At 40.4% G+C, this 27,165-nt stretch overlaps 1 protein-coding gene across 5 annotated transcripts in view; it reads left to right on the top strand.

The window, feature by feature from the left end:
- The window catches only part of UTRN (utrophin), a 513,165-nt gene extending 486,990 nt beyond the window's left edge, over positions 1-26,175 (top strand). For 4 of the 5 annotated variants that reach the window (XM_047733710.1, XM_047733711.1, XM_047733712.1 and 1 more), the window contains 9 exons: positions 566-604; positions 835-900; positions 1,965-2,030; positions 11,146-11,304; positions 11,692-11,932; positions 14,590-14,698; positions 16,099-16,191; positions 21,641-21,663; positions 24,051-26,175. In XM_047733710.1, the coding sequence (XP_047589666.1) occupies positions 566-604; positions 835-900; positions 1,965-2,030; positions 11,146-11,304; positions 11,692-11,932; positions 14,590-14,698; positions 16,099-16,191; positions 21,641-21,663; positions 24,051-24,059 (805 nt within the window). In that variant the 3' untranslated portion in view covers positions 24,060-26,175. The remainder of the gene's footprint in view (positions 1-565; positions 605-834; positions 901-1,964; positions 2,031-11,145; positions 11,305-11,691; positions 11,933-14,589; positions 14,699-16,098; positions 16,192-21,640; positions 21,664-24,050) is intronic. The other variant, XM_047733709.1, reaches the window with a different exon arrangement.
- The last annotated feature ends 990 nt before the right edge of the window (positions 26,176-27,165 follow it).

The following is a 27,165-nucleotide window of genomic DNA, read 5'->3' on the forward strand; positions in this document are numbered from 1 at the left end:
TGTAACATCTTCTTTCAGTGCCCTGGGAGGTTGAAGTACTTTGTGCCCAGTTGGATTTGAATGTGTACATTTAAAACTGAACAAAGAATCAGAAAAATCTCCTTTTATTGCAACTCTGCCATCAATATATAATGTAGTCTTGGGAGTTTCTGACCAAGTTTCTCCTCCAGGAAAAACATCGTCTGGTCGCGTCATCTCTCAGTATGTCATGGAGCATTAGCTTTTCAGTTATTCCATGTTTTTGAGCTATCGTAGAGCATTTTGTTTCTTTCTTTTTTTTTTTTCTTTTCCAATGAGGCTATTTAAAGATGCACTTGCTGTCTTGTAACACATATGCTATTATATCTGTGAAAAGCCCCCGAGGCACTTGAAGGCACAGCGTTCTGTCTAAGATAAACAGGGACTTGTGCTACTTTTGATTTCCCCAGGGTCCACCTCAGGGCAACCAAACGTGAGAGTGGAAGACAGTTGAGAATGTCTTCTCCTCCAGCTTCCCACTGCTTTTGTCTGCAATGTCTCTCAAGTGCTAGTTCTGTGACTTCTGTTTCCCTCTCCCCCTCTGCAGTCCTGTCACACTGATCAGCATGTGGCCGGAGCACTATGAGTGAGTATTCACAGCTCTGTCCCCGGAGCCACTACTGGTACTCTGATCGGTGTCATTAGCATGGGGCTGATTACAAAACTCTTGCACTGAAAGAATGGTCTGCCTCCTGGGTAACAATCCTCATGGTTTGTTTGCATGGCAAATTCACTGTTTAACTAAGCTAACAGTCCTAATAGTAACGTCTATCAGTATTTAGGCATAAAACCATTTCTTTGCTTTTTCTTTGATAGCCCCTCACAGTCTCCTCAGCTGTTTCATGATGACACCCATTCCAGAATTGAACAGTATGCCACACGGTAAGAAGCCTTGATAGGAGCCCTCCCCTGTGCTGCCCCCCAGAATGTATCTATTTCTGTATGAATCCTCTGTCATTGGTGTGCCTTGATTTAAGAGATGTTTTGCAAGAGTCGTGGCTCCATTATATTTGGAATCTAGGTTCTCATCTTTCCATGTTGTGATTTGTGCTTTACCAAACACCTGCTGTACAGTCAGGGAAGAGTGAATCTCTGTGGCATGTGATTATGGAGCTCATGAGAATCCAAATGCTAGACAAGCAGGATTTCGATACTGTAACCTATTTCAGTGAATTAGCCTAGGAACTGAAAGTATTCTTAGGAGATTGTGCACATATGAATTACAATATATAATTAAATGTATGTTAATGCATTATAATAGAGGTTTATTTTAGAGTCCCTGAATAATATAGAGTATAGGGTGGTCTTGCTGGCATGCACAAACTTTCAGAAAAGAAGTGCATAGGAAGTGTCTCTTGGGCTAGCAACTAGCTCTTCCTAAAATAGTTAGTTCAAGCATCGTATAAATAGTAATACTTGAACTGTGTCTTGGCCAGATAGAATTTCTGGGAAAAGGTAGGCTTATACTAATGGAAAAGCATACTTAAAAGCACTGAGCTGGGAACGAACATGGCTTGTTTAAAGGAGTAAGGAGTGAGGAATGAAGGAATAGAAGCTGAGATCTGGTTTGAAGCCCCACTTGCTAAGGAGTTGGGTTATATCTTAGGTAAAGGGGGGTCTTGGTGAGTCCTTAGACATGAGAAGAGCATAATCAGATTTGTGAGAATGGAGACCCATTGTAGGGCCTGGGAGATAAGTTAGGAGCCTAGGTGAATTAAGGGTCTATATAGCATGGTAAAAGATGAAGACCTACAAAGCCTGAAGGCAGTGGTGATTGAGAGGTAGCTCAACATTCGATGTTGTTTTAAATTCCAATCTTATTAGGAGATCTGGGCCTTTTCTTATTTTGTCAGGATTATGACGGTTTGAGAATGACAGAGAAAGTACCTCAGTTGACTATGCCATCTGGGGCCATGTGATGGAACCTCTTTATTTTCATTTTTCAGGCTGGCCCAGATGGAAAGGACTAATGGATCTTTCCTCACTGATAGCAGCTCTACCACAGGAAGTGTGTAAGTAGATCATGAAATTAGCACTGCTGGGGAAGGCCAGGTCTTGTCATGGCTGTCGGAAATAATCTTCATTGATTATGGCTCTGAATTTGATCCCAATCAAAATTGATAAGTGTGGTTATAGAAATGTCTAGATAGATTTTACACTTTCAAGCCATGATAATATAAATTGGATATGTTTATTTGGTTTCATATAAGTTAATGAAAAAATCCTGTATTTGTCAACTAATTTCCCTCAGAAAGATCAGACTGTTCTATTTATAAATATGTGTATAGATATTCATTCCATTTGTCAGATATTTCTTTTTGATTCGACAAATGTATTTCCACAGAACACATGCCCTTCTATAAAATCCTCTTCCGTCTGTTGGCTCACTTTTTCTCCATAATCCCTGCCATTTTTAACAACTATGACCCACACAAGCTTGGACCTATAACTCCCCACTCTTTGCTGAAAAGTGTATTTCCTCTGCCAATATTTTATTATATTAGCAATTAGGAAAAGTCTCATTGACTTTACAAAGATAATTAAAAACTTTCTAGGCAAATATTTTATCTCTGATTGTCTTACTATTATGTGTCGTCTTGCTTTGGAACCTCTTCCCCACCCCCCTTTAGAATTTTTGATTTTGCATGATGTCTAAAAGGTTTCAGTAATGTCAAGTTTACTTGTTAGGTAAGTTCACTGTTGTTTGCATCTGGTGGGAAGCTGTAAGGCGGCCAGGAAAGTTACAGAACTTAGTACTCAGGTGTTTTATACTAAAAAAAAATCACAGAGAGAGCCAAGTTGTAGTACCTTACCCACTCTAATATAGAATAAGTCCCTATCAATGTTTTATATCCCTTTTTTTTAAGATTATTTATGTATTATTTGACACAGAGAGAGAGATCACAAGTAGGCAGAGACAGGCGGGGGCGGTGGGAAGCAGGCTCCCTGCTGAGCAGAGAGCCCGATGTGGGGCTCAATCCCAGGGCCCTGAGATCATGACCTGATCCAAAGGCAGAGGCTTAACCCACTGAGCCACCCAGGTGCCTCTCTATCAATGTTTTAAAAATTGTTTTACTATCATTAAGCTTATAAATAAAAATGTCAGGAGGTTTTTCAATTTTAAATTTCAAACATTATCCTGTTAATACTTTACAGGAATACAGTAGTGATTTATACATTATTATCCATGTACTATGAATATGAAACAATTCCCAAACCAAGATAATAGCATATTTATAATGTTTGTTTCTATTTAGCTACTAGTATATATTTTATACAAAGTAGTGAGATACCTTGAGTAGCCTCTAAATGATTTCCACAAGGTTGATAATAGTCAAAGAATTAGATGGAACACAAAATAATCATTAAAACCAAAATAATTAAAATCAAATTTAAATTCTTTAAAAGGTGTTGGTCATGTCCTGTGAACAGAGTGAAGGTAATGCTCAAATTTAGCACATCTGTCTTCAAGTTAGAATAAACACTATTTTAAAATTTAATACTGTTGTTTGAGAAAAAGAAAAAATAATCAGATGATTAACAGCTGAATACATTTTAATATACGATCATATAGCTACATTAACTCATTCATCTTGTCCAACAAATATTTCTTATGTATCTACCATCTGTGGTGTGTTAGAGCCAGTGTAAGAGCCCGCTGTACATTTTCAAGAAGTTTTTTTAAGCTGTTTGTTAAACAGAACCATTATAGTAATTAATTCGTATACACTTACAATTAACTAAATTAGATTCAAATGAAAACAAAAGTCATACTCAAACGCCATCATGCCCTCATTACTCTACTTCGTTTTACTATTATCTGTGTTCTTGGAGTAATTTATTGTATTTGTCAGATGTACAACTGTGTATCTTTTCCAAACTCTACATTTCAGTAAAGTCATTAGCTTGATATTGGCCTTGATGAAAGTATTTAAACCCTAGAAATGGCAAAAGCTACAATTCAGGACCATTTTATTCCTTTGTTTTTTTGGGAAACTCCTTAAATGTTTATCAGTGTGCCACTGGCACATACCCAGTGGGGTCAAAGTCCACAGATGTAACTACTATATCCATGAATTTTACTGGCTCAAGGAAAGAACCACTGATAAGTGTTTGTAGAGGAAGAACATTGGGTGGGCATTTTTTTTTTTTTAAGATATATTTATTTGAGGAGGAGAGAGAGAGAGAGAGAGTGTGTGTGTGTGTGTGTGTGTGTGTGTGTGTAAACAGGGGGAAAGGCAGAGGGAGAGAGAGAATCTCGGGCAGATTCCCCACTAAACACAGAGCCCAATGCTCATGACCCTAAGATCCTGACCTGAGCTGAAACCAAGAGTCCGATGCTCAAATGACTGAACCACCCAGGCACACCTGGAGGGCATTTTTGAGAGACAGATCAAGACCCCCAAAGAACTTCACATCCTAATTCCTGAAAGCTATTCATGGGTCTCTTTATATGGCAAAAGGGACTTTGCACATGTGATTAAGTTAAAGATCTTGAGTTGGGGAGCTTATCCTAGGTTATTTAAGTGCACCCCATGTCATCCCATGAGTCCTTATAAGAGTGGGGGAGAGTCAGTTAGAGAAAGATATAGCCAGAGAAGCAGAGGTCAGCTACAGAGAGATGTGCAGATGCCACGCTGCTGGCTTTACAAATAGAGGGATGCAGGTGACCTCTGATACTGGAAAAGGCAAGGAAAGAAATTCTCCCTTAAATGTAATATTCAATTAAATTAATAGCATAAGAATGTATCTGTCAGCCACTAAAGAGAAATCGTTTTCCAGTCACTGGTGCGTTCATATTTTCTCAGGGACTATGTTAATAAACCTTATTTTGATAAAGCCAATCCTGGAAGTCCTTTGCTCTGTCACAGTTTGAATTACTGAGTATTCTGGGGTTCTTTTCCCATGACCGTGGCAGTGATTCTCCCATTCCAGTGAGATTGCGAATGAGGACTCTGAGTCCTTGAAGCCCTGCGCTGGATGGGGAACCCACCGGTTAGACTTGGAGTGGTCACCTTTGCTCACTTCACTGTATAACACTTACTCATGTAAGCATTTCCATTTTAGCCTGTACTGCTGACTTGACACTGTGAATAGGATTCCACATACTGCAATAAATACCTTTCCTCCCACTGGATAGAGTCTTACCAGAAGGGTGCTTCTTATCTCCTTCAGGCTGATGGGACTCCACAGGGTTTGTGATGGAAAGGTTAGGAACCCAGCCCCACTGTTTATTCCTCTGGCTGTCCTTATTTTTTCCACATCTAATAAATTAGCATCTTGGATCACAAGACACAGGAAGAAATCTTCACTGCTTTGGACAGGATGCTGTGCTCTTCCTTCTTTGCTTTCAGCTTTCTTGCTTCCTACAGGACCTTACTGTAGTAGCAGTAAGTACATAACATACTCCAACCCTGGCCTTTCCCTGGAAATTTCCTAAAGCTCCAGCACTGACAGGGTCTTAACACAATCCTGAGACAATAGAGGACAGTTTCCAGTCACTAGGGTCATCCGTTTTGGAGCGAGGGTTGGTGGCTTCTTAAGGAAGCGTTGGCTCTTCTGCTTCACTCATAGGTCCATCTTGAGGTACCAGCATCAGAAGATTAGCAATTTGTATTGTTGTTGGGAAAAATTGAAAGCTAACTCAGCCAAACTTAAGCCAAAAAAAAAAAAAAAAAAGTAATAGCAAACTTCTATATTACATTTTGGAATTTTTCTCACTCCTGAATTCTCAACCTTTCCTTCAGGTCCTTTGAGCAGAGGTTTTGTTATTCCAATAGGTCATAAAAATGTCATTAGGTCTCTTGAATAACAACAGGGGTGATACAAAAACAACCACCAACTCTCCCTCTGTGAATATTCTGTTGCTCTAAGCTCTTCATCTGTCCTTGCTTCTTTAATCCTCTGAGACCCCTTGAGATGCTACTCTTGTTTCTGTGACCACCATCTTACAGATGAGTACATTGAGACACTGAGAGGGTAAGGAGCTCGCTCAGGGTCTCACTCGTCAGTAAGTCGTGGGACTCAGACCCAGGCAGCCACAGGTGCTCCTGACCACCGCTGACCACCTCACTGTTACGTCTCCCCTATGTGGGAAGGGAAGGCTTCCCAGATGGGAGCCCCGCAGTGCAGATGGGGGAGGTCAGAGCATCTGCAGTCCTCCTTGAGGTCATCACTTTCCTTGTCCCAATCCTGCCCATTCTCCATCCACAACTCGGCTTCACAGTTCAGACCTAATTAGAAGATATTTTAGTTCCGTACCTCCAAGACTGATCTCCTAAATGTGGTTTGGGATGATCTCAACTGTAGGTGATAAAAGAAATCCTAATAGTTTCAGGTGTGAATTTTGAAATTTGAACTTGTGATTTTAATCCAAGGTCTTTGTAGTCATTATTATCTTCAAAAGCAGCCATCCTGCCCTGCAGTTTGGGCCTTTCCCTGTCCCTTAGATTGGTCTATGGAACCAAGTCCCTGGCTCCCGACAGCATTCATCCTGTGAAGCTGGTGAATTCATTGTTGCATTTCCATGCCTCATGGGCAGCTGCCTCCCCAACCCAGACATGAATCAGTTGCAAGGCTCTTCCCCCACATAGACCCAATTCCCGGTACTCCCTTTCCTCCTAAAAGTCTGCCTTTGGACAAATTAAAAAGCCAATAATTTTGAGGATAATAATTTTCTTTGAAGGAGGAATTGCACACCCATGACAAACCAAAACAGGACCCAGGATAGTTGTGGGGAATCTCGGGAACCCAAGGGCAGATCCTTAGACCATTGCCATTAGGGTGTCTCCCTCCATCTGCTACCTGCCCTTGAGTGACACTGTCTTATGTGCAAAGATCAAACTGGGGTCTGATTTGCAGTGGCATTGCTGTTTGCACCTCTGAAGCCTAGAACAGAATAATCCTTGAGAGGAGGGAAATTATTGTTATTTTTGTTTATGTCTTGCCTACTTTCAAAAGGTCATTGAATGACTCACAGTACTTTTGTCATCTGATACATACTAATTTTGTAATCTAGATGGTGTTTACCATGTGTGACTTAAATATATAATTATATTCCATTTAATGGTATTTCAGTGGTGCAGAGTTATATTTTTGCAACCTTTTCTATTTTAGCACTATTGACATGTAAGGGCCCTCATCTGGTACCTCATGTACTATCTGTCTTTCAAGGGTATGCTCTTGGTTTTTACTATGTATAATTAAGAACTTGAATGTATTTACTTTTATATTTAACTCTTAGGACTAATAATCTGAGAAATACTTAAGGCTGAAATTATATGTTATACATAAATGATTTTTTTTTTTTAAGAAATTGCCTTAAATCCCCTTTGGATACCTCAATGAAAGGATATAATGATAGTGGAGATGATGGTGATTACAGTAATAATTTAAACTCTATCAACTCCCCAGAAGAAATGAAGCTATGTCAATGTTTATAACAAAATTTATCTCAGATCTAATTTTGACTTGTTTATGTATAAATTTGTTTCACAGACACTAGTCCCCAAATCTTGAAAACAGAACACTAGTAGGTGCTAATACTGAGCACTGAGTATAGCCCCTGAATCAGATACTTGCTGGGACAAATGTTCTAAGGGACTCAGGGGTCTGATGGTGCCTGTGACAGGGCAGGAGCTCCGGGCTAGGATCCATGATCAAGTCATAGGGACACCCCACCCCGCCCCGCCCCAGATAGCTACAGGCTTTGAGTTTTCTTCTGACTCTTCCTGTTCTTATTTTATACTTTTTAAACTTTTACTTTTAGTCCTTCATTTCCTTTTAGGTGAATTGTTCATAGGATTCATATGGTGGCTTTTTTAACCAAAGTGAACATCAGTTTACTTCTTATTTATTGAAATACCTGAGGGTTAACATCTACTTTTGTTCTGTTTTGCATTATCCTTGCTTGTTCTTTCGTTCGTTCTTCTGCTTCATGGACAGAATGCTTCGCTGGACATTTGCATGGTCCGGCTGGTCACAGGAATGGCTGGGTTAGGGCTCTAGACCTTGCTCCTTAGCCTTTTGACATCAGATATTCTAGAGCGCAGGAAGCTAAACCTTTTGCTTCTCTTGCAAGAGTTACTGTTTTTTTGTTTTGACTTCTGATTGATTGCTTGAGACGCTTTATCTTTAAAATAGAGAAATTTCATGGGGTTTTTTCTTTTGTTATTAATTACTTAATTTTTTTTGATACTCAGCCTTTTTAGTTTCTATACATTTTTTTCAGCTTGAGGAATAGTTACAAAATACTGCATTATACCCTTACTTTGCTACTCCTTTATTTTATGCCCACTGTATCTTTATGCCTTGTATTTCTCCTCTCCATATTTTAGACCTCTACTTTTTGTCCTCTCTTGCTATTACTTCTGTCTCTACTTGAACTGGATAAAGTACCCGCAAACACTGGCCGTGATAAGGATCACCGACCTAACGTCTTGCCATCCTTAGCAGCTAATTGGTGTCCCCGCGTGCTGATGTGATAGCCTGATCACCAGCCTCTGTCCTTCATAATGGTTAGGGTTAGTGGGGCACCGGGGTGGCTTAGTCGTTAAGCATCACTCTTGATTTCAGCTCAGGTCTTGATCTCAGAGTCGTGAGTTCAAACTCCATGCTGGGCTCCACCCTGGGCATGGAATGAATGAATGAATGAATGAATGAGGGAGTGAGTGAATGAATGAATTAGGTTTAGGGTATTGGCCATATATTTCCCATCAGGAAAATGCCCACTCCTCACACATACCCTTTCTGTCTGACTTAGCAACACAGGCAGCCCAGGGTCTTTTAAATGCAGCTACTCTGCCCTGGTCTTCTACCTATTCCCTCCTCATATCCTCATCCTTCCACAGTTAGGAATAAGCATGCAATTCTTCTAGAGCCTCCTTTATTTATTTTTCAGTGACACTGCATTTTCTCCAGAAAGGTCATCAAAGGGTGATTTCTAGCTTATTTCAGTCTTTATCCCATCCATGTTCCTTATTTCCGGTTTCTCACTGGGTGGTGATGGTTCTACCCCTTCCCCGTTGAATTTGATAGAGGGATGGTGAGGTTCAATATCAATGTTATATTGTGCTCCTAACCAACGTGCATGACCTTTATTTTATTAAATGTATGTCCACACATACTCATGTATAAACTTAGAGAGAGGGAGAGGTTACCAATAAAGGAACAAAAGAAATCAATCAGTAGTTCATCTGAACCTTTGCTTTGGCTGTTCTGCTGGGATAACAGTCATTTTTCTCCTTTGCTTCATCACATCATTCTGCCATCAAGGCTCAGGACACCCCTTTTCTATACGTTCACTAACTCTCAGATGCAAGTTCAAGTCCCCTTTTCATCGCAGTAAACTGTGATCACACCGGGTTGCATTTTCAGGTTGGACTCAGAGGAATCAAAGATCCTACCTCGAGAACTGGGTGTTTCCTGGCAGCTGCCAGGCACCAGTCTGAGGTCCCAGAGGGCCTCCACCACTCCCCAGACTCTCTGGGACTGCAGTCGAGTGTGCTCTGACCCCAGTGCCACAGACGAGGGCTCTAAGGGACATTTGCAGGCACATCACTGTCAGACGGGCTGGTGCAGTCATGACAGAGCTCTATTTTATACCCTCAGCGCTACTTACGTGTTGTTTTCCTGAAGCCCTATCCTATACATCCATAGATTCTGGGATTTGCTTACCAGACACAGTGAAAACAGCCCAGGTCCAATCTGCTGAAGTACTCCCTCCATAGCTAGAGACTCCAGCTGGCAGGAGCCAGGGAGTCTGTCCTTTGCGTGATTCCAGGGAGATCTGACTGGATCTCCCCATAAAGGAAGAGCAGGGCTCCCAGGCCCTTCCTTCTCAAGAATGTACCAGTTTTGTCTATCTCGTTATGCTTCTGTCTCTGGCAACCGTTAGATTCTACCACGTGATTCATGTGTCTAATTCATTAGACGAGTAGTTAGAAAAGTAGGAGAGTCTAGGTTTAAGGACCTGTAGTTTCTTGTTTTAATGCAGAATGATTGATCCTAGTGAAGATATGCTGATAATATCAAGTAAAATATCTGTGGATATTTTATAAATATCTACAGTTAAAATTTTTGCAATGTTATTTAAATGAAAGGGTAGGAGGATTATATTCTACCATTCTGTGGGTTACAAAGCATTGCAAGATGGCTTTCAGTCAAACGCTAAAGCCAGTGAAATCAATTTAGGCCTTAGTTCATGTGGGCTGCCATAATGCAATACTATAGGCTGGGCAGCTTAGAAATGACATTTATTTATCACAGTTTGGGAGTCTGGGAAGTTCAAGATCAAGGTCCTAGCAGATTTGGAATCTGGTTAGAGCCCTCTTCCTGGTTCATAGATGGCTCTCTTCTCACTGTGTCCTCATGTGGTAGAGATGGGAAGCCAGCTCTCTGGACTCTGTTCTAAGGTCACCCATCCTGTCCATGAAGCTCCACCCCTATGACCTAATCATCTGCCAAAGGCCCCGCCTCCTAGTGCCATTCACACTGGGAGTTAGGCTTCCATCTCTGAGTTTTGGGGGTCAACAAACAGTCTAGAACAGTTTTTTTTTTAATCACATATTTTAATCTACTCATTTAGTATTCAGTTGCTGATTTTGCCTAAAGTATCTTTTCTATTAACTACATAAGTGGTGGACCTTCTTTGGTACCTCTGCTGAATAGAATCTCTTCTGAGGTTTTGTGATATATACAGGTTAGTCTAAGGCAAAGCATAAAGTTGTTGGTATGTGTAGTACACATACCTTTTAGATAAATATCTTTCTAGCACTTCATGTTTTTATTTTTACCTTTTTAAAAGATTTTATTTATTTGACAGGGAGAGAGAGTGTACAAGCAGGGGGAGCGGCAGGCAGAGGGAGAGGGAGAAGCAGACTCCCCACTGAGCAGGGAGCCCAACGTGGGACTCGATCTGGGCCAGGACCCTGGAATCATGACCTGAGCGGAAGGCAGATTTTTACTGACTGAGCCACCCAGGCATCCCCTTCCTAGAGTTTTAAAGGGATGTTAGAGGGACATGGAGCCCAGCTGCCATCCCTATCATCATTGTTTCTACTTCCCTTACAACCAGAGACATCCACCTCCAGATGTGTGCCAAAGCCTGTGTCCATTTTGTCTCCCTAGGGAGGATGAACATGCCCTCATCCAACAGTACTGTCAGACGCTCGGAGGGGAGTCCCCGGTCAGCCAGCCCCAGAGTCCTGCTCAGATCTTGAAGTCGGTAGAACGGGAAGAACGTGGAGAATTGGAACGGATCATTGCCGACTTGGAGGAAGAACAAAGGTGCGTCTGACCTGGGAGAGGAAGCTCTGTCCCCCTGGGCAAACTCCTAAAAGGAAAGTCTTGAATCATACTTTCAATATGATCCCTACCCATTTTCCTTTCAGAAGTGTGTTCTAAGAAACCCAGGTGGAGTCCAAGTTTTAGGGTAGGCTAACAAGCTAGGGCACAGGGTAAAGATCATACACAGGAGGGTTCCCAGAGGGGTGACATCTGTTAGAACACCTACTTAAAGCTAGAGTGTTGTTCCTGCTTACTTATTTCACTGTTCATAGATGTTTTTACCTAAGAAGAAAGAAGGAGCTGGAGTTAAATCTGGAGCTCGTGGGCAGTTTGAGAGAGAAGACGATGCACGCAGTGGTGATTCCAGTTTTTGCTTTTCTACACTAGAAACTTGCAGGTGGAGTATGAGCAGCTGAAGGAGCAGCACCTGAGAAGGGGGCTCCCCGTTGGGTCACCTCCGGACACTGTCGTGTCTCCTCACCACGCATCTGAGGACTCAGAACTCATAGCAGAAGCAAAACTCCTCCGGCAGCACAAAGGTCGGCTGGAGGCTAGGATGCAGATTTTAGAAGATCACAATAAGCAGCTTGAATCTCAACTCCACCGCCTTCGCCAGCTGCTGGAGCAGGTAGAGTGTGTGGGACTCGGGGCTCTGCCCACACCCCCTCCCCCTCCCAGCCTGTCAGTCTCCGGTAGGGGGTGGGGTGGTCCCAGTGTCAGCAGAGAGGCTCACTTGCGGCCTCTCACCTCCATGCTTAATTCCACTCTTCGAATGGAAGCATCCCATCCGCCACTACTCCAGAAGTGTGTTTGCCCCACTTAAGATGGAATTTCCCATTCTTCTACCACACGGAAATCTGTCTCAGCTCTGAATCCTTTAAGGGAAGAGACCCTGTAACATACATCCGTGTAAATTACATGTGGGTATGCTGTAAGGGGAAGGAAGCCATTGGAGCTCTTTATGCTAAAGCCTTTTTTCCAGGGAACTATTTTCATGAAATTCAGTAACAAGTGCTTATTAATGTGCTTATTAATGTTTCCTAACTTCAGGCCATGGTTTATGGCAATTGTTTGCACACTTTCTTGACAATAAGAAATACAACTTACATTATGATGAATGCATACCTGTATGATGAATACAGCATAATAATTGCCATTATAAAAAAACTCCCTTATTTTCTATTTTTTTAACTTCCTTCCTCCCTCCTTCCCTTTCTTCCTTTTTTCCTTCCTCTCTTCCTCTCTTCTTTCCTGTGTTTCTCTGTACCTCCTCCCATTTTTCATCTCTTTCTCTTTTCTTTCTTTGTGCTGGTTGGCACCTACCAAATTAATTTTATATCTCATCCGTGGATATTAGCCCACAGTTTTGAAAAATACTCTTCTTTGGATATATAAGAAACATCAGACGCAGTTTTTGCCTTCTTGGTGTTTGCAGTCTTATTAGGGACCAAAGCAAGATTGTACAATATTACAATAAGATAGTATGGCACATAAAGACACAACACTATAGAGGATTAAGTACTTGATTACATCTAGCAGTTAAAGAATAGAAGTCACGTCACAGAATTAGGAAGATGTCTGGGTAGCAGGTGCATATTGGGTAGAATCCCCACAGATGGGGCTAGACTTTCTCTTTCTTGAAGAATCCTTGACATCAACATTCATGTCATCTTTCTCTGGACTATGTAGTGTGGGGTCCCAGGCAGTGACTAGGCAGTGCTTTTCTCCAGAAAGGATTTCTCCAACCAAAGGCAGAAGCAACTTTTCCTCCAGTGATCTTCTCAAATGTCAGAAAACCATCTTGTCACAGTTGCTGTCAGTATCTTTTAACTTCTCAGAATCATCCCAAACAGTGTGATTTCTGCATTACCTACACAGCAGGCCAGAGATCTCACCTTTAAACCATATACTTTTCTGTGTGTCTTTTGCTATTTCAGGATTTGCATCAGACTATTTTAGGGAAGGCTCACTTTGGGTCTCCAAATTGTGCATCGTTAGAAAACAGTAGTTTCCCTAGAGTGCCCCAAAGCTGGGCTTTCCCTAAGCCTTCTGGAATGTTTGAGTCTTCTCCGGTGCCACATTATAAGCACTATGAATTTGAAGTTTCTCTGTGGTGCCTGTGTGAGGGATGAATTTTCTCTTAAAATCTCTGATTTAAAATATGAAGTGTTATTATTAACCTAGTGCAGCGATAGAATCTTTGCAGTGGAAAGCTGTGCTCAAAACCTTTATTTGCGATAGCCCGTTGGAGAGCTAACGGCTCTTCTGTTTCCATTACTCCCCTCCCCTCCCCTGACTCTCTCCATCCCATTAGACAGAGCTGCCTAATGGCTCATGTGCCTTCAGAATTGCACAGTAATGCTTTTAGAGATAGCCGATATCTAAATGGCTCTGTATATCCCAGACTGTGGACCTCTTATCTCTTCTTAATGATTTAGTATGAATGCCAGAAGTAGATGGAAAATTCACCTGACAGTAAAAACTGGCAAAACCACCAGACTTCAACTAATACAAATTTAATGGAAAAATCGGCATCAAAAACATTGTAATTTCTGCGTTCCCTGTAAAATGGATGACACTTTCTAATTTGAGCACATACTTGTCAGTGTATCCAGGACCATTCCAAAGCTTTGTGCGGAGTGGGTTTACAACGTGTTTACTATGTGTCAGATTCTGTTTTAATAATCTCAGTGGAAATCCTAACTGATCACCCTCCTCACAAATCCCTTTGACAACAGCATTCTTTTTACCATCCCCAGTTTATAAATAAAGAATTCAAGGCCTCAAAGGTTATAAAATTTGCTTAGAATCAGGTAGGTTCTGAGTGGCAGAGTTTCAAGCATGGGAATCCAAAGTTGAGTCCTTATGTCTCCAGTGTGGCCCTAAATATTGATTTAAGTAAAGAAGTGAGCTGATTTTGAAATTGGATGAATTTACTGTATGAGAAATGGTGCTCCTTTTTTAAAGATGAATGAAACCTTTTCTAAATTCACTTGGTTGAGCATCATGGAGAGAAAAATGGAGGGATGAAGCTGACATTGATAAATATATCTCATGTTATAACCAGCTGAGCTCTTCTAGGAGCCCCAGTCGAAGGGGGTAGACCACTCAGCACTCAGGGGAAGTAGTGGTGAGCCCACCGAACTGATGAAAACAGATATTCTAAATGTCTGCGGCTGAAGAACTTGACATGATTTAATCATCCATGGAAGTCAGAAACAGAAATGTTTTCCTTAGCAATTGTTTGAGTCCTTCCTCTGCTGTAACCTCTGAATGTGATTGCAGCCTGAATCTGATCCCCGAATCAATGGCGTCTCCCCCTGGGCTTCGCCTCAGCAGGCTGCCCTGAGCTACTCGCTGGATGCCGACCCTGGCCCTCAGTTCCACCAAGCAGGTTGGTGTCTCCAAGACCTGGCTAACTCCCCCGCTCTGCTCTGAGCGTCGCCGCTTGCTTATCTTTCGTTTTATTTATTTATTTATTTTTCTAAAAGATTTTATTTATTTATTTGACAGAGAGAGTGAAAGAGGAAGCACAAGCAGGGGGAGTGGCAGGCAGTGGCAGAGGGAACAGCAGGCTCGCCACTGAGTAGAGAACCCAACATGGGGCTCCATCCTGGGACCCTGAGATCATGACCTGAGCTAAAGGCAGATGCCACTGAGCCACCCAGATGCCCCCCTCTTTCATTTTAAATAGTGTTCTTACTCACCAGTGTCTTAGAGCATAAAGGAGTTTCATATTCCCTTTGTGCTCAGCTGCATATAAAGACTTTTTAACAATATGAAAAAAGTAAACATCTTAGAATAATCATTTATAATGTATTTGCTTCTATAATGTGTAGTAGTGGATTGAATTTCGACAAAAGATGAAAAAAGTGCTCTTTCCTTTTGGTATGAGCAACAATTTACTTTTTGCTTTGCCTTCAGAATGATTTTTTAAAAAAAATATGTTTTCCATCTCTAAAATTTATATTTGTACATATTCAGGATATCATCCTAAAGTATATTATACCTAGAAGGGTTTTCTCTGCCCAGGTCTGGGAACTGAATGCTTTTTCCATGCTAGTCCTTATAGACATTGCCACCTCCCCTGCCCCCATTATTGCCAAGGTCTCACCCAGCCTGTCTTTAGTCACAAAGGGGCATGTCGCTGCTGCTAGAAGGACTCTGTCAGCCGGCATTCAGGAATGACATTTTGTTATTGATGAAATTTAAGTTCTAAAGCTTTACTGAGGACCACATATTTTAATCAAATTAATTTGTATTTAAGATATCTTTTGCTATATAGTCAGAGGAAAACCTAAAATATTAATGTTATTTTAATTGTTTTAAATAAGTGACTTATTTTGCTATTTATTGGTTGTAGAATAAAAGACATCAAAGTAACAAGTATCTTCTAAAACACCTCTACATTTGTGTCAGTGTAAGCCAGCCCATGCCAGAGTCTCCAAGAATAAAGAAGGAAGGAAAAAGAAACTGACAGAATTTTTTATATGGAAAAACAGAGTGTAAAATAATGGCATTCTGTCTAATATATTAAAATAATATAACCACATTACTTTTCACTCATAAATGTGCCCCTGGCACATGGAAGCTTCCAACAGAAACATCTAATACATCTTATTGATATGAAATTATATTACCAACAAATTAATACAAAAATGGTTTATTGCCTAAAATTGTTGACTTAAGGAGAATGATTTTCACTTTGCTATATAGAGGCCAGGATTCGTGTTTTCTGCCCATGTTGGGTTTTGGTGGAAGGCCTGACATTGTTCTTTTTCTCTGCTGTCGCAGGGGCGGAGGACCTGCTGGCTCCCCCACAGGACACTGGCACGGACCTCACGGAGTTTATGGAGCAGATCAACAGTACTTTTCCATCTTGCTGCCGTGAGTATGAAGGACCCCAACACCGTCAGGACGCTGTTCCCGTCCATGTCTTTTTTCCTGCTTGGGGCCCTCTGACTTCTTTGGTAGGATAGCAAAAACCAATAGGAGAAACAGGACTGAATATTATTTAGAAAGAAATCAAGCATTCTACATGTCGACAAAGGAAATGAAGCGCAGGCTGGATACTGTCACGTCCCCGGGCTGCGGTGAGGACCTGCTCTCGGAGCGCTTTCATTGTGCCTGACGGATAATATCGCGAAGGCAAACAAGACAAACCCCTTTGTGAGAAGTTTCCTGTCTAGTGCAAACTCTCGTAACAAACATGTTATTTCGTCAAAAAAGAGCTTTTAGCGGCACACCAAACAAGGCATGAAAATAACCTTTTCTGATGTAATTCTCTTTTTTTCTTTAAAAAAGATTTTATTTTTAAGTCATCTCTACACCCAATGTGGGGTCTGAACCCACAACCCTGAGGTCAAGAGTCCTGTGTTCCCCTGACTAAGCCAGCCAGGCACCTGCACTCTCTTCGCTTCAGACATTATTCTCTGATGTCAATCAGTTTCAGTTCTAGAAGGGGATTATTTTCAGATTTTTTTTCTCTCTTTTATTTTCTTTCTCTGGTTTCTTTCCTCATGGAATAAAATAGTCAGTGCATAAAGGCCAAATAATTGAAGACATCGCAGATTATAACCCTGTGACTTTTCCATATGAACAACCAAGAGCTAGAAAATAATCAAATGAAAGCAGCCCAAATCCCAGAGGAAATTAGATAATGTTCTTATTTATTGATTTTTAAGATTTTATTTATTTATTTGTCAGAGAGAGGGAGAGAGAGCAAGCACGGGCAGACAGAATGGCAGGCAGAGGCAGAGGGAGAAGCAGGCTCCCCGATGAGCAAGGAGCCCGATGTGGGACTCGATCCCAGGACGCTGGGATCATGACCTGAGCCGAAGGCAGCTGCTTAACCCACTGAGCCACCCAGGCGTCCCTATTTATTGATTTTTTTACCAAACTTTTTTACTTCAGCCTCTTGCCACCTCCCCGTGAGCTTTTCCAAGAATCACTTGTGCTCTTTCCAGTAGAGGCCACTTACTTGCATGTGTGCATACTGCTCGATGCTGCAGTTTATTTTAAATAATCTCTTAAAGAAATAGGAATGTTTTATTTATGATTTTTAGGGTGATTTCCTCTCAAATTGATTTTTATACCTAGGCACCCACTAAGTTAAGATTTTGGCATGTACATACACTACCATATGTATTATATGATATGATATATATATATGTATTATATGTATATTTGTGTGTGTGTGTGTGTGTGTGTGTGTGTGTGTATAGTAGTATATCTATAAAAGAGCTTCTTACATCACCCTTTTTCATCCTGTCCTCAGAAGATACCATCTTAAGTGATGAAAAAAGGCATTACTAGGAAGGTAGTTAAATAAGATACATTGACTTCATTAAAAAAAATATGCTTCAGCTTATACAATTCTACAGTTTATAAAAATGCCATCATTAGCAGAAAGCAGAAATAGCTTTTTGAAATATAGTCTTCCCTGAATTTTCAGAAGTATTTGCCTAAAGCACATCGTGCAGTTTCCATAAACACGTAAATACATTTATATTTGGAATGTGTCATTTTCCATTTACTGTCTGTGACTATACTTCTCAAAGTTTCATGAACTGTATTTACTATATGTCAGTCCCCACACTCACTCCCCAAAAAACATATGCCCCACACATGCACACACACTTTTTTGGCCCTCTAGACTCTCGCAGAGGCTTAAGAAGGCCATTTGAAGCCCGTATGCCATCAGATTGTTGCTTCTATTCTAGGCTAAGAGCCACAGTAGATGAGCACATTATGTCATTCATATTAAGGTTGGATTTTCTAGAGATTTTAATTCAGGGTTGTATGTTACTTAATGGCTAGATAAGAACTCATCATAGTCACTGTAAAACCTAGAATTTAAAGATTAAATTTCTAAGTGAAACTACTTTTTAGTTCAGCTTAAATCCAAATACATTAATAATTAGTGAAGAACAAATTCTATCAACCAAAGCCTGTTTAGAAGTTTGCATTTAAATGTTATGATGGACATGTTCAATCTGAAAGTCAGTTGTCAGAGAGTTAAGGTGGAAAGTATGTTGAATTAAATGCTCTACAGTGACTATGGATGTATAGTTTCCATATTCACATTTTTGTATTAAAAATGCATAGTGTCATTTTTTAAAGTTTGTCATAAAGCAATGACTCTTAAATCTTTTCCGTAGTATATTCTTATATCTAGATAGTATAAAAGACTAATCTGTCTTATTTTGGAAGAGAATGTAATTAAATATAAATGATAATCATAAGAATAAGACAAAAATAAAGAAAAAAAGAGATAAATATGTTCATCTCACTTTATGGCTTCCCTTAAAGGTACATATAAAATTCCTATTAGTTGGAATCTCATTAATGATTAATAGATATCATTGGTTCCTGAGACAAACGTATCCCTTCAGTGGGACCTTCACGACAGGTTAAACTCCTACTTTGCCTGGTGCCCTTGCCACCCGTGCCCTAAGATTCCTTCATGGGACAGTGGGCCCATGTTCTCCTAGTCTTACATTCGTACATCCACAGATTTTTCACATTAGTTATAATTTTCCATGCACAAGCATTACTAGTCCTATGTTATTCTGAAGAGTTCAAGTATATCCCATGTAACAAATGATGAATGGTGTCTTTATAATCCTCTGAATTTCATGCCTTACTATTTTTGGTTTCTGAGGTTCTGTTATTTGGCTTTAGTCTGCTCTTGTTCATGTTTATATTCTATGTTTTGCTTTGGTAATATAAAAATCTCCATGATAAGAACGGCTTTCCCTAGAAATAAGGGATGAATTTACTTATTTATAAAACTGATACATATTTTAATTGCATCTAAAGTTATTATTAAACCTTTTAAAAATTGATGCAAAGTAGAAATAGCACCTGACTTAGACTTTGTGCCCAATACATGTTTCTGAATTGAATGAATGAATGAATGATTACCTTTTTCTAACCAGGAAGGTTTAATTGGTAAAGTTTACCCTAGATACTACATAGATGTTTTATAGGATTCATTTCCTTTGTTGCCCCTTTTAAGTTGCTCAGCTAGCAAATCTTTTAATAAACCTTTGCATTCCCAAAGCTTCCTGACCACCTTTGGAGGATTTTTCTAAGCAAATCAGATTGGCACTCTCCCAATGCCAAACCCATCCCTTGAGCCCCTGTTACTAATGAGAACTTTAAAACTGCTTGTCACCAGCGTACAGTGAATTGATCTGCATGTTAATCTTGACTTTTGATCCTTTGTGGATTAAAAATTAGCATGGTCACAAGTGAATTTACGCTCCTGGCAATCCTAGAATTAAAGCTGTATTCATAAATCCTAATTGCATGAATTGCCTACTTAAACATGGCATTTTTCCCCTCCTGGGTCTGTATACTGTAGCGCGTAACACTTTAGAATTTGTGTCTCAAGTTAACATCCCGGTTGCTCCTGATCGCATCCTTGAATTATTGCCTTTTAAAGTCTTCTTTTAATTATTTACATTACGTTTCAGAGCAGAAAGGAAGGCATTTTCATCTTTTCTTGACAAGGCATTAATGAAAGGAATTTCATTGTGGTGCCCATTAACTAATGTACATACTAAAATTTTCACTGGCTACTCTAACATTTCTTTTTATGTAAATTCTTCTCAGTTTTTTCATTTATGTCATCCAAATATATAAGATACTAGGACTGAATATTTTTGGCTGACAGACCATTAAATGCTTTTAAAATTATTTTTTATCTATGGACATATTTTCACTGTGAATTGCCCATATGTATTAAACTTGAGTGACGTTCATCACAAACTCAAAACCTACTAAAATGCAAGGATTTCCTGGCTTCTTTTAGAAATAGATGTGTGCGGTTTGCTCAGGAGAATACTCAAAGCCTTTTATTTGGTATAAAGTTACAGGGTGAGGGGTGCCTGGGTGGCTCATTTGGTTAAGCGTCCAACTCGTGATCTCAGCTTGGATCCTGATCTCAGGGTTGTCAGTTCAAGGCACACCCAGTGTAAAGCCTACTTAAAATAAAATAAAATAAAATAAAATAAAATAAAATAAAATAAAATAAAATAAATAGTTATAGGGTTCATGATGCTGATTTGGAGCAAGAGGATTTGATTTCTGGTTGGGATTGGCTGCTATGCAGAAGAGAAGTGTGGGTGTCTGTGTTGTACTTAATTCTAATGCAGTGGAGTGCTCCCTCAGTGTGGCTCAGTGGGAAGGACATCCACTCTCTTGTTTTCCTGCTGTAACTTACGTATCTGGTAGGACTAGGCTGGATTTTAGCCTCATTCTTCCCTCAGGTATGGAGGGGGCTCACACTTTCCCTCCAGGCATCATAAAGTTGCCCTTCTTTGTTTACTCTGTTTTTCTCACAAAGTACCCACTGTGTGGTCATGGATTTTTCCCTCTCTCTCTCTCTCTCTTCTCTTCTTTTTTTTTTTTCCCCTCAGCACAAAAAAATGAGAGATGGAAGGAGTGCAACATGGTAGATGATTAGGGATGTTTCTTGTTTGACCCAGAACAGATGTTACCCTCCTGGAGGGGGCAGAACACCCCCCCCCCTCAACCCAGCTTCCTCTGCCCACCCTCACAGTGCCCACAGGCCAACTGCATTTGCTGTGTTTTCTAGAACCAGGAAGGAATGGAGTAGCCCAGATGCAAAGGCAAATCTATCACCATAGTTCACCTTCTCCAACTGGGCCCTCCAAGCACAGTGATTAGCCTTAGGGCCTACAAGACTACAGAGGGTGAGTCCAGCCCTCTGTTTGAGCAAACACATTGCCATCAGTTTTCTAGGCCTTTGGGCCCAAGGTGAGCCAAGGGTGGCAGAACCTGAAGACACATGCCCTTCATTTCCCTCATCACCTGTTGGTCAGGATTTATGCTGTTCAACAAAATATGTAGAACTTGCTCTGTTCAGAGATGTAAACCAAATGCATGGCCTGATTTCAGTAGGAAATTTTGAGATTTTTATTTTCAAAACTAATTAGCCACTGATGCCTTGGTGTGTACTTATTTGAGAGAGTCAGCATATGTTTTGCATATTTTGGTAGAACTTTAATCTTAAAGGACATGGGATGTGAGAAACTAGGGAAAAGAAACTAGTCTTTGTTAAAACACATAGCCAAAAAAAAAAAGGAAAGAAAGAAAGAAAAGGAAAAGAAACGAAAAACCAAAACCTGTTTCTTATTTTCTTATGGACCCAGCACGCTTCCGCGCTACTCTGCTTTCTTATTTTCTTATTAGCACCCATTTAACAGCTGGGAGCAGGGAACACTCTCCAGTTTTGCATGCCTCTGGGCGGGGAACCAGCAAGGCCACCAGAGCTCCTTCCACTGATTTCTTTTGTTTTCTCTTTCAGCCAATGTCCCCAGCAGGCCACAGGTAAGAGTTAATGGGGTTGATTGGCTTTGGGGCTTGTTGATTATAACAAGTAAGATGATTACTGGAGTAAGCAGATGAGCTGCTCTTGATTTTAGTGCTAGACTTTGTTCCCCATGTAAATTAGGAAACTTGCTTGACCTTTCAGTGTTGGTTAATTCTGTCAGTCTGGGGAGGGGAAACCCCTCTCAGGCTAGTTTTTCCAGATGCCCCAAAATACCAAGTGCCTGATCCTTTGTGTTCTAACAGCTTTTTACTGGCCTCATATGCATTGTGCAAAATCACCCTGGATAGATCTGGCTGACCAGTGCCCTCCCAGATTTGCAGTATCACAGAACATGGACTTAAAAATCATGACTTCAGTGGTACACAAAGTGATTTTGGTACTCTGAGGGGGCGGATGTTTTGTTTTTTCCTTTAGGTTTGCTGAGAAGGAGAGGGGAGGAATTTACTGAGAAAGGTCAGCAGCTCTACCTTGATACTTGGCGGTATCAGGGCTCTTAGTGCTCAGGAGCCACAAGACCACAACAGCACATCTTTGGAGAACGTTTTCTTTCCTGAGCTTGTTTATGAATCTTGAACCTCCTGATTGTGTCATTGTCTTAATGGCAAGGGGGGCTGGGGTCTTCACAGGAATCACAGACAGGTGGTCTATAGAACCTGGAGGGAAGAAAAGGAAATCTCATGTCAGTTAGCAGATGTGAGATATGAGCTCAGGAGATGTGAGGGGAGAGCTCGGAGAGGAAGATTATTCTGATTGCTTGTGTCATCTCAGTGAATCAGAAGCCAGGGCTTCAGCAGGGCTGAGGATGGGAGGAAGTGTCCGAGGTGTGAGGAAATCCTAGAGGATGTTGCCCTGGCTGCTTGGAGATCAAGAGATCATGGACAGGGAAGTAGTGTGAGTGCAAGGCAGTGTTCAGCCTGACTTCTGGTGCCTGCCTGTGAACTTAATGTGAGGCTGTCTGCAAGGCTGTGTGTTGTCTGCTGGCCACATTCAAGTTCATAAGCACAGGTACCAGAGTTGGCTGAGTGTTTCATTTTACCAGAGTTGAAGTCATGGTTTGGCCCAGAGAGTGCAACAATTCAAGGGAAGAGGCAGAGACATGCTGATAATGATTGAACCAGAATCTAAACTTGTAGGAAAAGAAGTGAAGACATGTTAGGTGCAGGAGACAGAAAAAAAGGCGGGAGGAACAATGAATTGTGGTAGCAAAGGGTGGATGGCATTGGGGTCCTAATGGAAGTAGGTGAGAAAGTAGGGGTAGTTGTCAGAAGGCAGGATGATTGAAATTGAAGTGTTGGAGGGGTTGAAGTATTGGTGATGGTGATGGTATTTGGAAGTTTGCATGGCTGACAAGGCTGGAGGACAGGTTCACTGGAGGAGAGCAGCTCGAGGAACTGAGAGGCCAGAGTTTGGGAAGAACATCTGTGTGGGTATTGAAATCATGGAGATTTAAACATAGTTTTAGCTTGATGGTGGTAAACCATTCTTCAAAAAAGTAAGGGAACATGACCCAAGGGCTCAGAAGATGACTATCATGGGTAGTAGAGTCTGATGGTGTGAGATTCGAAGTTGGGTGGGGAGAGAGAGGAAAAGGCCTGAAGAAACGTAATGTGGACCTGAAAGCGGTTATCCAATACATGAAGAATATAGGAGATAAAAAATGGTCATATGTGAGGAGGTTTTGGAGGAAGCCATGTCTTCAAGAAAGATGGGTATTGATGAGAGCAACCAACTGGAGGACACATTCAGAGAAGAATCAAAGGATGTGAATTTTAATGATAATGGATCCAGCTGTTTGACATTCCCTTCAAAAGATTGATGCCACTCCCCTGAGCATGGCCCAGATTTATATCTTCTCAGGGCTACGTACATTGGCCCAGGTCCATTAACTGGAGCCACCACTCACCCTGAGACTATAAGTCCTGTCTTTCATTCCTCTTGTCTGGACCCCAGCATGGATCGGGGACCAGTTGGAATTATAAAGGGTATCCCCTTAGCCATAGACCTCCCACAGTCCCCCAGGGAGAGACTGGGTCCTTGAACCAGCCTCATTCACTCACCCTTGGTACCTCCAGCAAGAAAAAGCCAAGTCCTCTTGATTTTAACCTGGTTTCCAGCCTGGGCACGAGACAAGTCTTCCAAAACATCCTCTCTGTTGGCTGCAATGATAAAAAGCAGACTAGATGCCTTCTGCATGGAAGAGAAAGCCCTCATCCCAGGGAGCAAAAGTCACAGGGGAATAGAGGGTTCCGTTCAAACACAGCAGAATGGGATTTGACTTGTTCTGAAAGAAGCACTTTGATTTCTCAGAAGAGATGTGACAGGTCCCTCCTACTGTAATGTCTGTGTAAATGTTGCTCTGACAGCACTGTCTCCCTTCCTGCAGGCAATGTGAAATATCCATCTAGCCAACCGACATTTCCTGACTGCCAGTGTTGCCCTTTTCAGCAAATGCCAATTCCAAGTTCCATTGAATCAGAACTCCATGGCTCCTTGACACATGCTGTTGAGCGCTGACTGTGTGTTCTACTGAAGGAGTAAAACACTGACTATCCAAAGAGAAAAGGATATTTTGTTTTTATAATAATCATATATTATTGTTTATTGTTTTCTTCTTCCCTTTCTATGCAACTGTAAATTAATGAACAGAGCGGTATTTGGAAATGGTAATACATTTGTCACTGATTTGTATACTGTATACAGCATTGGGAAAATGGGTGGGGCTTTCTAATATGATACCTTCTTTTTAATAACCATGACAAAAATTGCATAAGAATGAGAAAACAATGTTACATTTTTACATTCCTTCATATTAACCTTGTACAATAACTTCATTTATTTTTTCCACTCCTTGACCATTACGTTTTGGTTATTTATAATTTATCAGCCACATGACCAAATGGATTTCCTTGTGTCTGTTTCCATGATTTGGCCAAATTACTAAATTCAGGTATTTCAATCAAATATTTATGTGTATGATTTAGGCCACATCTTTGTGTATGCCACTGAACTTTATTTAGACATCACATACTTCACTTCTTTAGTGACCACTTGGATAACCACAGTAAAAGCCCTGTGGGGACTCCCTGGCATTCCCATTGGGATTTGTTTCCTGCATTTTATTTCCCTGCCCTATGTAAGTAGGTCTTGATTTCTTAATTTATTTCATGTCCCAGTCTATATGATAGAGGAGACTCAAAGCAGGATTCTAATAATCTCAAAGATCATTTCACCAAAGGTTACCCATTTACATAATCATTTTCATTTTGACATAGAAACAAAACATGGGATAACTTTTTTTTCATGGCGAAGTCTTGATTTTCATCATTAAATACACAGCAGACCTTTCCTTCATTGTGCTACCAGGACACATCTTTGTCTTCAATTCCCTTTGAAGAGAACTTTATTTTTGTTTACATATACTCAAGTCATTTGTAATTCTTGAAATTCCCAGTCATTTTCTTTCTGACAGCAGACGCAAATTTAATGCATATTTCATTTTACCTTTCGGGTGAATGATTACATTTTTTTATTACTTTTCATTTGATCAATTTATTTGGAAGGGATGTTTATCAAAAACCTATGTCACTGCTTCCACAGAGGAATGAAATTAATACTTAGATGGTGGTACCCCTGCCTGTACCTTTGAGTACATTCACTTCGGTGTTTCATTCAACTTCTGATTTAACCTTTAATTGATTCAGTTGAAACATGTTATGTAATCACCAAATGTAGAGAAACCAAAACAAACAAACAAACAGTGAAAATAATGTGTTTTGATTCAGCATACATACATTTAAAACATCAGGACATTTTAACTTTGGGTTCTCTTCACCTGGGATTTGGCCAGAAGGAGGCTTAAAGTTAGAAATTGCTATTCTTTTAGAATAGGTTGGGTGGGTTGGGGGGCAAGGGTGTCTATTTGCAGCCTAGATATTTTGAGAAGAAAATTGTTTTATATAAGAGGAAAGCCATGACCACCTTTCTACCTCAGATCCATCTTCATCCATCATGTTGGAAATAGCTTTATGCTGCTGCAGTCCGCAAAATCTAGAGCTTTTCTCAGACCACATCAAACCCAAGAAAAGCACCTATTGAAAGAAAAAAAAAATTTCCCTGAACTCTGAACTACAAGTTGTAGATTTGGTGTCTTCTTTGTTCTTACTTTGAAAAAATACGTATTCATTTTTTTCTGCTTGTAATGGTGTGCAACATGTCTTCTCTCTGCTATTAAAGAAAAGCTACAGAAAACACTACATTGTAACCTAAGTAATAATAAAAAAAAATATATCACAATAACAACAAGGGGAAATAAGTATGTAGTTCTTTTGAAATATGTGGTAAAGAACTAATCATAGACTATCATCTAATCTGGTTACATGTTGTATTTTTCATCCTGAATAAAAGTAATTTTAACACAAGATGACTTTGATATTCTTCAGCTGTGTTCATTGATAGAATCTAAGCTCTCAGTGTACATTTATGAAAATAAAATATAAAAAGAGCCTGTATACTGATAACTCTGCATTTTTTCCTATATTTTCTCATACCCACTAATACATCGTTCCTCTTGTTCTCATTGTCTTGTTCTTTCTCTGTGTCTCTTTCTTCTCTCTTATTTATATAATTCTCAATTTCCTTTACAAATAGAAAGCTCATCAATAGGGAGAAATAATTTTGGATGTTAAGAACATGTACGTTAAGCCCTATTGGGCTTCTGTTTTAGTAACTTAGGTACTGTCGGTATTTACTTGATTACTCTTCCAAATTCACTTTTAGCCTCATGCCCTTAACTAATGTGTTTTTACATGTGCCCTGAATTTTAACCATTCTTATAGTGGGTTTAATCCCTTCCTGAAGCCATCCCATGGGAAATAGTGCTGAGAATTGTATTACTTGATTCTAAAACTAAAAGCTTTCTATGAAATAGAAAAATCCCCAAACATGTAATTTGGTAAAATAAAATGGATATATTCTAATGAACACATATTTCAAACATCTTGTCTGCCCCAAAGTAATATTCACATTAAATATTCCTAAGCAGGGCGCCTGGGTGGCTCAGTGGGTTAAGCCACTGCCTTCGGCTCAGGTCATGATCTCAGGGTCCGGGGATCGAATCCCGCATCGGGCTCTCTGCTCGACAGGGAGCCTGCTTCCCTCTCTCTCTCTGCCTGCCTCTCTGTCTACTTGTGATCTCTCTCTGTCAAATAAATAATAAAATAAAATCTTTAAAAAAAAAAATATTCCTAAGCAAACAATTGCTGAGTTCCAGTGACCTATGGAGTAGGTAGTTGAAAACGGAAATGAGAACAGAAGAAAACATTTTGTTTTTACACTAAGCCTTCAGCTTGTTACTTCTATCATCGAAATTAAGCAAATATTGTTTTTAAGGGTGTATTTATTTGAGAGAAAGAAAGCACATGAGTGGTACGGGGCGGCGGGAAGAAGCAGAGGGAGAAGTAGAGAGAATCTCAAGCTGACTCCCCCTTGCATGGCGATGC

This window comes from Lutra lutra, chromosome 6 (assembly GCF_902655055.1).
Source record: "Lutra lutra chromosome 6, mLutLut1.2, whole genome shotgun sequence".
NCBI lineage: Eukaryota > Metazoa > Chordata > Mammalia > Carnivora > Mustelidae > Lutra > Lutra lutra.